Source organism: Mirounga angustirostris, unplaced genomic scaffold (assembly GCF_029215605.1).
Source record: "Mirounga angustirostris isolate CCGP_5_RB_7025 unplaced genomic scaffold, mMirAng1.0.hap1 SCAF_9, whole genome shotgun sequence".
Taxonomy (NCBI): domain Eukaryota; kingdom Metazoa; phylum Chordata; class Mammalia; order Carnivora; family Phocidae; genus Mirounga; species Mirounga angustirostris.
Genome location: NW_026991717.1, coordinates 1202525 through 1214935, shown reverse-complemented (window position 1 = coordinate 1214935; position 12411 = coordinate 1202525). Strand labels below are relative to the sequence as shown.

The following is a 12411-nucleotide window of genomic DNA, read 5'->3' as shown; positions in this document are numbered from 1 at the left end:
GGCACGCGGCGCGCGGACGTGGCGCGGCGGCGGCCCTTCCGGGAGCGCGGGCGGCCTGGTGCGCAGCCGCGCGCGCGGAGAGGCACCCGCCCCTCCCCGCCGCGCGTGCGCGCTGGCCGAGCGGGCAGGCCACGCCCCTTCCCCGCGGCGCCCTGCTCGGCGCGGGGGCCTCGGTGGGGTGCAAGGGCGCCCGGTCCACGCCCCCCGCCACCACCGCCGGGAACCACAGTGGCTGCACGAAGCCCGGGGGACCGCCGCGGCGGGGGGCAGCCCGGCAGCCTGCGCGCGGGCCCCGCACACGCTGTCCGCACCTCCGGGTCCCGCGGGGTGCAGCGTCCCCTGGGCGCGGACCAGGGCCACACGCCCCTCCCCCACCAGCCACAGCGGCCGCACGAAACGCGGGGGCTCTGCCGCGGAGGTCGCGCGCCCCCAGAAAGGACCGGCCTCGGGGTGCCGCAGTGGGCGGGCCCGCACCGCAGGAGGCGGCAGGAACCGCGCTTGGGGGCCCAGTGAACACGCCGCCTTCACGGCCTTCCCTCCCCGGCCGCAGGGGCTGCGGCCGGTGCCGGGAGCTGACCCGCGCTCCCGCACCTGCACTCACGTGGATGCCAGCAAGGGTCTTACCCTCGGCGACGGCGACGCAGATGTCCCGCGATCAAGACGAGGTGAAGCTTCTCCGGGGGTAAAACCCTCTCTCTTTCCCTCTGCCTTCTCAAAAGCCCTGACAGCTGATAAACTGATTCACTGCTTTATCCATTACCATTGGCCCAAGAAGATATTTTGTATGATCATTGCTACCGGGTTTTATATTCTATGATCAGGTAAAACAAGGAGAAAAAACACCGATTGTGGTCTGGCTATTCAGTTAAGAATGTTTTCAGGACCGCGTTATCAGGTGGGTGTCCTGATTTCAGCCAAGAATAGTACGGCCCTTATAGACCTCCACGTGGGTGAGAGGGAAGGGACTGCCACCGGGCACACTGGACTGTGCATTCATGTGCCAAGCGATGTGAAAGCAACCTGTACTCATAACGTCGTTGTTAATATTTACTGACTCTGTACCATACTCAGAGAAGGGGTGTGGAGGGGTGTGGACAGGCTCTTTCCCTGGCTCTGTGCTGTTGAACATTATTTCTTAGTTCCCGATTTAAGGACACATGTAAGACGCACCAAGAGAAGAAACAAACAACAGATGTAAGAGCAAGATGAGCTTGGCCAGCTGGAGTAAAAGGAATTTTGCCGGGTTTAATGTTAAGTCCCATGTTTAAGTTCCAAGAAAACACCTGCATGTGTTCAGAGGCGGGAATCCTGACGTGGCATTCGCTCAGGTCAGAGCATTGGAGGATTGATCATCAACAGGTGGCAGAACGTCAGACGGTGGAAATGGATGAACTGGAGAAGGAGCCCTGACTTGCGCAGGGTTAATAAAGAAACAGCGCTATTTCGGCACCTGCTCCGTGGAAGGCACTGTTGCTGGAGGTGACCGCTCTGCGGTCACAGGCAATGATCAGAGCACCTTTGTTGTGCTACTTTAGGAAACATAGTAATAAAATGGGGGGGGGTAATTAGGAGGGGGCCAGTACAGTAAATTGCCAGGAAGGCTTCTCAAACCAGGTAAAGTCAGAGGAAACTGGATTCAACCTCAAAGAATAAAAATCTAAGGGTGAAGAAAGTGTTAACTTTGCATTAACAGCAATCATGACAGCTACCTCTTATTTAGCATGCAGTGCTAGCTATGTACACACTTTACGTATTTTGCATTAATTAATTCTCACTAGCAACCAGCAAAAAAAAGTATTATTTTTTTCCTTTGACAATAAAGACAAAGAAGTTGTGTTTTTTTTTTTTTTAAGATTTTATTTATTTGAGAGAGAGAATGAGGCAGAGCATAAGATGGGGGAGCGTCAGAGGGAGAAGCAGACTTCCTGCCGAGCAGGGAGCCCGACGCGGGACTCGATCCCGGGACTCCAGGATCATGACCTGAGCCGAAGGCAGTCGCCCAACCGACTGAGCCACCCAGGCGCCCTGACACAGAAGATGTTTAACGAAATCACATTTCTGCTTCTGTCAGCCTTTGCTGTGTGACAAACTACCGAGGGGCTTAAACCGACAATGACTCACAATTTCTCATGGTTGCATCGGCTGGCTGGCTGGTTCTTCAGCTAGTTTGGCTTGAGCTTATTCCTGCAGCTGCCTTCAGCTGGAGGGTCTTCTGGGCTGGAGGTCCAAGATGGCCCCACTCACATGTGTGCCAACTGATGGGGGCTGTTGGCTAAAGCACTTAGCCCTCCATGCATCCTGTGCTTCTTTGCAGTGTACCTGATTTCCCTATATGGCAGGCGTGGGGCAATGTCCCAAGACAGCCAGGGCAGAAACAGCAAGCCCCGCCCCCAAGAATTACCCTCCGGTATCACTTTTGCCACATTCTGTTAGCCAAAGCAAGTCCCGAGGCTAGCCCAGATTCAAGGTAAAGAATTAGGCTCCATCTCTGATTGGGAGGAGCTCTAAGTCACATTCAGAGGAGGAGCGTACTGGGATGGCAGGAATTTGTGGCCATTAAACAAACTGCCATATTGCCCAAACTCAACTCAGCTTATTAATGGTGAAGCCAGCAGCCGAACCCGGATCTGCCTGACTCTAAAGATAGCATGCTTCCCACCAAGCACACTGTGTCCACCCGTACCTCGGGGTACATCTGTCCTGCATGTCCCATCTTGTGTAACTTGGAACAAAGAATGAATCTGACAGTGAGGTACATTTCAACTCAACATAAGAAAGGAATTTCTGGGGACGCCTGGGTGGCTCAGTCAGTTAAGCATCTGCCTTCGGCTCAGGTCATGATCCCAGGGTCCTGGGATCGAGTCCCTCATCGGGCTCCCTGCTCCAGGGGGAGCCTGCTTCTCCCTCTGCCTCTGTCTCTCTCTCTGTCTCTCATGAATAAATAAATAAAATCTTAAAAAAAAAAATACATTTAAAAAAAAAAAAGAAAGAATTTCCGGCAATTAGGGCTTTCCAAAAATTAATGAACAGGGGTACTGATATATTTGTCATATTAAAATATTCAAGCAGGGCGCCTGGGTGGCTCAGTTGGTTAAGCGACTGCCTTCGGCTCAGGTCATGATCCTGGAGTCCCGGGATCGAGTCCCGCATCAGGCTCCCTGCTCAGCAGGGAGTCCGCTTCTCCCTCTGACCCTCCCCCCTCTCATGTGCTCTCTCTCTCTCATTCTCTCTCTCAAATAAATAAATAAAATCTTTAAAAAAATAAAAATATTCAAGCAGAGACTGAATAAACAACCAATTCACAAGGTGTCCCAAGTAAATGAAAAACCAACTCTAACTAGATTAAATGACACAAGAATATCTTGTTTCATGTAACAGAAAGTTCAGATGTGAGACAGGCTGCAGGCATAGCATGATCAAGGCTCCAGTCCACTTTCCTCCCAGCTCTACCCCCCTTTTCATGTTGGCTTTATCCTTAGACTCTATTCTCTCATTGTCAAAGGAGGGTTGTCAAACCAAACAAATAAGCTTTGAGACAACATGTTTATTTGGTCATGTCTAGTGGAAGGAAGAGAAAATCTTTCAACCATGGGATGTATGTCCTTTCCTTCAGTCCACTTGGCCCAATTAGGCCATGCATCCATCTCTGGATCTAAGGCCCTGACACGAAAGCCGCATGGTGGTTGGCTTAGGCTAGATCCTTTAGCCAGTCGCTGATAAGGAGAATGTCATGATTAACTCAGACCAATCAGGACTTCCCTTGGAGGGAGCTGGGGATGGAGCAGCTTAGCTTCAGTCAAAAGAGAGACAAGGATATTGAGTGACTACATGAACAAAATCAGGATCTAACAGAAAGGAGGAGAAGGGAGAAATCAAACCAGATAGGCAACCAACAGTGCCTAAGGCAGCAAAAAAAAAAAAAAAAAAAAAAAAGATGGATTAAGTCCTTATTAAATTCTAATGGGATAACTAAAAAATTAATTTAGACCCTTACCTCTCACCATATGAGAAATCCTTTGTGCTCTAGATCAGGAGTGTTTGTGATTCTGGGTCCATCATCCCGAGTGAGGCAGAGGACTCCAGAATGGAGATCCCGGGGGTCTTCCTTCACGGGCTATTACTTTGGGCTGGTTCACACTGGCAGGACCTTGACCTCTTAGGTCCTTTCATTCCCTCTCCCCTTCTGTTCCTCTTCCTTCCCCATCCTTCCACGTAATGCCGACCTTTGTCACCAGTGGGTGGTGCTACATTTTTACTGTAGGACTTCAGACCCCCTGTCCACAATTAGTCGATCCCAGAACCACCTGCACCCAGGGATTCCCAGGGAGAACTGTCAACACTAATCCCTCTGTGGACCTGACCTGGTATTACTACAGCTGGAAAACAATTACCTCCCTTTTGTTCCCTGAAGTCTGAGGACCTCCGCCCCCCTCAGGCAAATTCCAAGTGTGATACAGGTTTTTTCCTTCCTAGCTGTGCGTTCCATGGGCTATAGAGCACGGATTACTATGAATTTCATTTCATTACCATTGAATGTAAGAAGCATCACACTTCTTTACTTTTCTATATCAAATTAAAATGGATCTTGCCCCCCATCCCCCACCTTAACAAAGACAATAAGTGTGTCCATCTCGGTCCTGGAGGAGCCCCGTTCTGTGACGGTCTTCAACAGTGCACAGTGTTTGGGCTCACCGGTCATGCTGATGTGTGCACTGTCCAAGCCGCAGCGTTCCTTCAGGGCAAGCAGCTCCCATGCCCTCCTGCCCAGCTTGACCCCCCGCCCAGCCGCCCAGGATGCATCATGCAGCCTCTCCCCTCTGTGGTTTTGCTCTGGAAGGAGGCAAGTTCCGCTCAAGGGACCCCAAGTTTCTAACCTTCTATCAATCTTGGAAATGCCCCCTCTCCCTCCAGGTGGACCCCTGTGGCCTCATCCCTCATCACTTCTCCCCCACCAGTCCCATCAGTTTCTCCTCCCCCCGTAGGGTCCCTCATAATCTCTCCTCTAGGGGTTTAGAAATGACATGGGCCTGCCTTTCCTGAAGACAGACGTGGGAAACAGACATACTGAAACTAGTCCTTTTTTTTTTTCTTTTTGTTAACATAAGTTATTTCAGTAGTCTAGGGGAGAACCTAAAGGTAAGGTTTGAACTGTCCAGAGAATCGGGGAGTGCAGATGAAATGTGAATCTCAGACCCCAGACTCTAAGAGACAAGGGCTAGTCCGCTTGATACTTATGCTCTGTCCTTGAGCAGGAGTTTATGTTAACACTCATCGACATTAGACGTAGGACTCAAGGAGGGAGCTCCAGCGACGGCAGCGTGTGGTAGCCCCCTCCGCCCCCCAGGGAGCCCAAGCAGTGGGGGCAGAGAACAGACACCCACCTCTCACTGTGGAAATGCACCGTCTTGTCCTTTGCCTTTGGTTTAACCAAGAAGAAACTACAATACTTGTGTAAGTAAAAATTAATTTTTAAAATTATGCATGCGTAAAATATCGGGCATCTGCTAAGGTTGACATTCCCAGGAAGTCGTGTCAACCCCGTCGTAAGGAAAAAGTAACATTTGTCATTGAGGTTTCACTACCAAAAATGGGGCATGCTATTGAAGGATTGCAATATATCCTTTATTGACATGTTAGAAATATCTAGGCAGTTCCGTTACTTGGATTTGGACACGTCTTTGAGCATGTCAGCTTGAGACTAGAGTCTAATGCCACAGAGAACCAGTTCAAGCAACACACGGTAGGTCCGAAGCACCAACAACGCACACAAAGGAGGAGGGTCACTCACAGCCTGCACTTTGCAGGACACTGTGTACTTGATGAAATTCTAAGAGAATCAAGACAGTGGGTTTAAACAAACAAACAAAAACCGGCTTCGGGGCGTCTAGAAATTAAACTGAAGCTCCAGACTTTTAAACTTTAGACTCCTGCTCTAGAATATATTTTGATAAACACTCCAGGAAGTCTTAACTACAGTTTGCAGCTAACATTTGTAGTGACACTACAGTTCGGGAAAGAAAAGCTCATCTCTGATCTGGAAAACATAGTTGAATCTAAGCATCCTTGTGAGGTGCGTTAACATGGACAAAAATCGCCTATTTCTGCATTGAGCGTGATGAAGTGTTGTGGTCGTACTAGTCTGGAACAATCTAATCCGGCTGATGCACCATCAAACAGGGATGAAGGTACTGTCCTGGAGGCTGTCCAGAGAAAGGCCAATGGACAGGTCACAAGTGACGGAGGCAGGCATGAGGGCCCTGGAGCACCTGCCGTGGGCATTCATGGGACCGGCAGGTTATTCCGGATGAGTAGCCATCACGTTCCTTGTTCTGCCTGAGGTAATCGCTATGAATGTGCCTCATTCACTACTTAGGATAAATTAGGCTTTCGAATCTTAGCTAAAGGTTTGGAAAAATGCACGTGTGCAGCGTTAGATCTACTAGCAGAGATCTAGTAGATTCCCACAGCTAGATCTACCAGCAGAGGTCAGCTTTAGCAGGCAGTAACAACAGTTGGAGGGTACGTGTGTGTGTTTAATGAGCTGCTGAGATCAATTGTTGTCGGTGTGATTCTCTCTAATGCGTTGGAGAATTGTTTCCTTGCCTGCAATCACGTCCATTTGGCAAGGACCGTTCGTGACTCAGTGGTCCTGAGAAGCATATGGATTTTCCACCCTAAACCAAGTTCGTGAGCCCTAGCTTTTCACTAGCTTACGTGCTTTTCTTCCCTCCCTGCAAAGTACAAATCTAATTCTAATAGCACTCCCCTGTGTGTGCTGGCCAAGAACCCCAAGGGCCCGAGTTATGGATCGATTAGTGATCCTACTAAAGCACAATTCAATTGGCTTCAGGTCAGTGGGAGGGCTGACCCAGCCAGACCCACACCTTCACGCGGCTGTGTTGGTCTCGACAGATTTCTGCCAGGTACACTGTCATCCTCCTCAAGCAGCGGTGATCAGCCGAGGTGATGTTGCCCCCACAGCATGTCTGGAGACATTTCTGGTTGTCGCAACTAGGAGGAAGATGCTACTGGTGTCTGGCGGGTAGAGGCCAGGGATGCTGCTGAGCCTCCTACCGCACACAGGACAGCCCGCCCCCCAGTGACAAAGACTCATCCGCCTAAAATTTCAAAAGTGCCAAGTTTGAGTATGGGCCTGCCCGGAAGGAATGATTAAGAAATAAACATTCGGTTTATTTGTAAGCATCGTCCGCACTTTTGTTTGGGATATTCAGATAACCATCTAGCAGACGTCATTATAGAAATGCTGTAATGTGTAGAGCCGATGTGGCAGAATGTAGTTTACTCTACCAACGTACTTCGGGCTCAGTACTAGGGCCCGACTGGGGATCTCAAGGAGACACTTGAATTTTTCAGCTGGACTTAATTCCATCTTGTGTGGGGTATTATGTATTATTTGGGACTTGGAAGCTTCGGAGTTCTGAAGATGTGAATCAGAATTAGCTACCCGCTATCCAGTTACTTGTCTGTGCCAGGCTCAGCAGCGGGCACTTCAATCCCCCTCGCCCTTTCAAGGTGGAGCGCTGCCAACCCCATTTTGCCAATGCGGGAGTGGAAAGTTGGTGAATGATGAAACAGGGATGCAAACCCAAATCTCAGAGCCTTTACTCATTCCTCTGAGGTACACAACCCCCAGGGACCACCAAATTCTTCTAACCCTAGAACCAACATGTCTGAGCAACAGGAAGGGTAAAGTAACTAGGAGATAACCGGGAACATCTTTATCTGAAATGTGCCTACATCACTCCACATGTGCTGAGTCTCTGCTTCCCTTCTTGGGTGTGTGCAACGTGGCTGGAAAGGGTCGCTCGGGTCATTTCTACAAACCTCCCATCATGTGGATAATTCAGGCAAAGCAGAAACTGGATTTTTCTTGAATTACCTAGACAAGAGTAGCTGAAAGGACAGTCCCGCGCCCCTTAACATGATCAGGCTACAGAATTCAATGCGGTCCCGTGGCTTCCGGCCTGAGAAGCACCCACTTGTGCTCTTTGTCCGTGCCTGTGCCATCATTATTTATCATTCTGGCTTTGGGGGAATCTCATCAAGTTTTCTTAAGAACAAGCAAGAAACCAGTCTATTCTGGAAATTGTATCACATTCAACTCCAAATTAATTAACAGCCCCTGACTGTTTTTTCACAAGATTTCGGCACAGAGCTAGTGTCAGGGCGGAAGGGAGACAGGCTGTGTCTCCCAGGCGCCCCCGAGTATGGCCCATCAGGATTCGGGGGACACGTGGTTACGATAGTTGGGGACCCGCCGCACACTGCACATCTCTCTGATGGGGAGGTCTGCTGCCCAGCTACCAGATTTCAGAGCTCAGGGGGTGGTGTTGAGCTTCTGCACATCCTGACAAACGTGAAAGCTTCATCTTCTCTGTAGGCACTTTATAGATTTATTACAAAGGGCGTGCCTTGAAAACCGTCTTGGGATCTACGTTCTTATTCGTCTGGTGGAGAAGAGCTGGTATCGGGGGCCTGGATCGTTGTACTTGCTGTGTTCCCTCCAAACCCCGAAGGCTTCCTTCCGTTGGAGAATTTTGTTTTGGTGATTTTGTGTCTAGAACCCAATTATCCTGAGCTCTTTTCAAGTAAAGCTGTACAAACCCAGAGACCATTTCAGCAGGGAAGCTGCACCCCGCTCCATCCCTGCCACCAGTGCTGAGGGATGCACGGGACGCACAGGGTCTGCCCGGCTATGCTGCTCTGGATGGTGGTGCCTGTTGTTAACTACACAGAGTCTGGTTTTTTTTAACCCCTCTGAAAGCTTCTAGGTCATGATTTCTTCAAAGTCCGACAGCTGCATCATCTGCTCCACTTGCATAGAGTGCCTCCTGAGGAGCTTCCTTTTACTTCTCAAGTCAACTCTCTTTGGTGAACTTGGAGCAACGGGAACCATGGGTTTTAAGCCACTCGCAAGTGGAGCAGGTTTGCTGCTAGATCTGATGTCAGGGATAGGTGGGTTCACACTTACATTTAAAGGCGGAAGGAAGCCGGGCCTGGTGTGCGAAATTCGGTCCAGCAGCAGAGTTCCAGAACCTCGCCTTTCCAGGAGATGCGGTGGCCTGCGGCGCGCTGAGTTGGGGGACGTGCTGGGCGCAGCGTCCAGGGACTCCCGCGAGCCGTGGAAGAGAGCCAGGAGGGAGCCGTTGAGCCTCTTCCTGTCCGAGGGCCCTTTGCTTGACTCCAGGGAACCCGAGCTGAGCTGGTCAGCCCCTGCCTGTAAGTCTAAATCATGCAGATCACTCTCTAGCCGTTTGAGGGACACTGAATCTTTGAGAGCAGGGGGCCCTGCTGGACTGACACCTGCCTTCTCCTGGTCGACAGGGAGAGTTCCTCTTCGGGCTAGACGAGGGTGGGAAGACTGACCCTTCTCATAGGCTGCCTTCCAGGATGCTGGTGCCGGGGAGGCTGGGATCTTCAGAACCTGCTCCGTGACTGTGGGAAAGAGGGTGGGGTCTTTGCCATCGATACTGTTGGTTCTGGAGAGCGGCCCCTTTTTGGGGAAGGACACATCGCTGATGCTCTTGATGACCTCACTGTCTGGGCTGGGGCCGTGGGTCTCGTCCTGACGCATGTTAGCAGCCAGCACGGAGGGCGCAATCAGGCCCCAGGGTTCAGACTGGAGCCTCTTCAGCTGGGGCAGGCGGGCCCTCTTGAGGCTCCCTACTTTCCTGGTGGGTGACCCAGGCTCATTCGGAGACTTGGCGGTGTTGCAACCACTCAGATGCCCTGTTTGGAGGCTGAAGAGATCATCTTCCCTCTCATTGGGTGGAGAGCCCAGGCCTGGAGCCTTCAGTTCGATCTCCGAAGGAGACATGCACAGTGGAGGTGACCGCCGGTCTTCCACTTTGGGGGAAGGAGGCACATTGAGATACTGCTTGGTGGTTTTGGTGCCTGATGAGGATTTATCTGTTGTTATAATAATCACCTCCTTCCCTTTGGCTTTGCAGGCATCAAGCAGGTGCTTCAGGGCGTCTTTGTCATCTGCGTTGATCGCGTAGACCAGGGCCGAAGCCCCAGTGCGGTCCTCGAGGCTGGGGTCCGCCCCGTTCTCCAGGAGTAGGGACACCACTTCTCCCCCAGCCCTCCTGATGCACGCGTGGATGAGCGCCGTCTTGCCAGACTTGTCCTGGATGTTGGGGTCCGCCCTGTTGTCCAGCAGGTACTTCACCATCTTGGACTTGCTGATGCTCTGCTGGTCCACGTGCTTGGTGATGCACGCCACCATGAGAGCGGTCTCCCCTTTGTCATTGCTTTCGTTGATATAAGCGCCCCCTTCCAGGAGGAGCCTGGTCAGCCTGAGCCTCCCTAGCCACACCGCCTTTAGGAGTGAGTTTCCATCGGTCCTCAGCTCCGTGTCGTCGTCCATCATGCTGGCCTCAGCGCCTCCGAGCCACCGTGGCGATCAGACCTAGCAAGGGAAGAAGAGAGAAGAATGTCGTGTGCTCTGTAGCTGACCTGAGTGGTGTGGCTGGTACAGGGCTGGATGCAGTCGTATCCCACCTGGTCCCAAGTGATGCCAGGTGATCCGGCTTGTCTGCATCTGTTTCCTCATCTGTGATGTGTGTGGGGGAAGGGGGGTCAGGGGGATGATGGCAGCGCCTCATAGAGCCAGGGTGGAGCTCGAACAAGAGCACGTACAGAAAACCCTCACCACAGTAAGGCAGCTGACCCGGGGGCTAGCGCAGAGTAAGCAAGACAAACGGCCGTCGCTGGGCTCCCCGCCCGATGCTTACCTGGAATGTCGTGTGGGAGACCATGCTTCGTGCCTGTGGGCACACCGGCGTCACATCCCACAAGGAAAGGTGTGTGTCTGCCTTGTTCGCCGCCGTAGCCCCAGCACTGAGCAGCGATACACACGTCACGGGTCACCTCGTAAAGGATCGTTCACTGCATTGTTCTGCCAGCAGGAAACACACCAGAATGGTAAGGGAATTATGGACGGTTTTCATCTTCTTTTTGCTGTACTTCCTGAAATAAGCATGCATTACTGTTGTCATAGGGGAGAAATCAGGGGGAAAAAAGTCATTGTAAAGCAAAATCAATCTCGCTACCCCCTTCCGGGTTGCAGTCGCTACTTTTCCTGCAGATGTCAGAATCCTCTCCATCCTCCTCCTAGTCTTCCAGAACGATGCCACACCACATCCTTCCCATGAACAGGTATGGGGCAGAGGATGGACGGGACTGCCCGCCTGCCCACCCCGGAGCCCCCTCAGCTGAGTTCTGCCAAACCCGGCTTTTCTGGTTTGGTTGTCCCCGTGTCCGTCCCTGAGTTCCTGCACCCGGAGCCCCCAGACCCGGTGCTGCTGGAGAGGCCTTCTGCAGATAAGGACGGGGGACCCTCCCTGGCCCACATCTGTGCCGGCACAGCCCCTCCACGGGGACTCCGTCCCTCCAGGCTCCTGCTGAGCAGATGGACATAGCTCCTCACCTGAGGCACATCGTTCCTCCCCTGACCCCACTACCCTGAGCAGTTACTGATCAGTTTACAATCCTCTATTACATTGGAAGTCAAAAGCCTTTCTTGGCTGAAGTTGAGAGACGGATCCATATCCTTTATAAATTCTTAACACATTAAGAGGTACTTGCGATTTTCTTAAAAGCCCAAACCACACTTAGGTATGTAAAGAAGAGGTCTCCTTACACACGCATACACACGCGCGCACACACCTCCAAGAAGCCACTCTCTTCAGAAGAAAAGACTCTGGTTAACCGTCCAGGGTGTCTCTCTGCTTCTCACGAGGCACTGTCCTAAGAGCTACGCCTCAGTGCGATCGCGTTGCCGTTGTGTTTGTTCCCACAAGATCTTCTCTAGAAATGTTACCACCCAGGGACACTGCATGGCAACTGTCTCCCCATCTCTGTGCTTCCTTCTTCAGGCTCCTACTGATGTGTGTGTGCACGTGGGTGTGTGTATGGGGGTGTGTGTGCGAGCGTGAGGTATGGCCTTTCTCTTCTGTTTCCGCCATCCCCACTCCTCTCTGGTCCTGCATAAATAAGAGCACTTTATTAAGGTCTTACGTGTTAGGTGTGTCCGTCCCCACACGCTGGACATTTGAAGCAGGATTTCCACGCAGTGAATAAGGGAGAGGGAATGAGCAGTGAAAACATTGCCTTCTGCTCCATCGAAGGCCCCTCGCCTCCCGCCCAGCCCTCCCCAGCATCACCCACTGCTGCTCCCATCCCCTGCACACGTCTACCTCAAATCTGGCTGCTTCTCAAATGCCCGACTTTTTTGTCCCTTTTAGCACTCTTCATGTTTCTGACTGCAAGGCCCCCTGCTCTTCTTTAATTATTCATCATCCTGCAAACCTCAGCTCAAATGTTACTTCCTTTTTAATCAAGAGGAGAATCACTCAGGATCGAAGCAGGAGGGCGGAGTGAGATTAC

General features: G+C 51.6%; 1 protein-coding gene across 1 annotated transcript; it reads right to left on the bottom strand.

The window, feature by feature from the left end:
• Positions 1–8679: 8679 nt before the first annotated feature.
• ANKRD34C (ankyrin repeat domain 34C) lies at positions 8680–10393 on the bottom strand. The gene has a single exon (XM_045901836.2). It carries the CDS (start codon positions 10391–10393, stop codon positions 8789–8791), a length of 1605 nt encoding a protein of 534 aa, XP_045757792.1. The 3' UTR covers positions 8680–8788.
• Positions 10394–12411: the final 2018 nt, after the last annotated feature.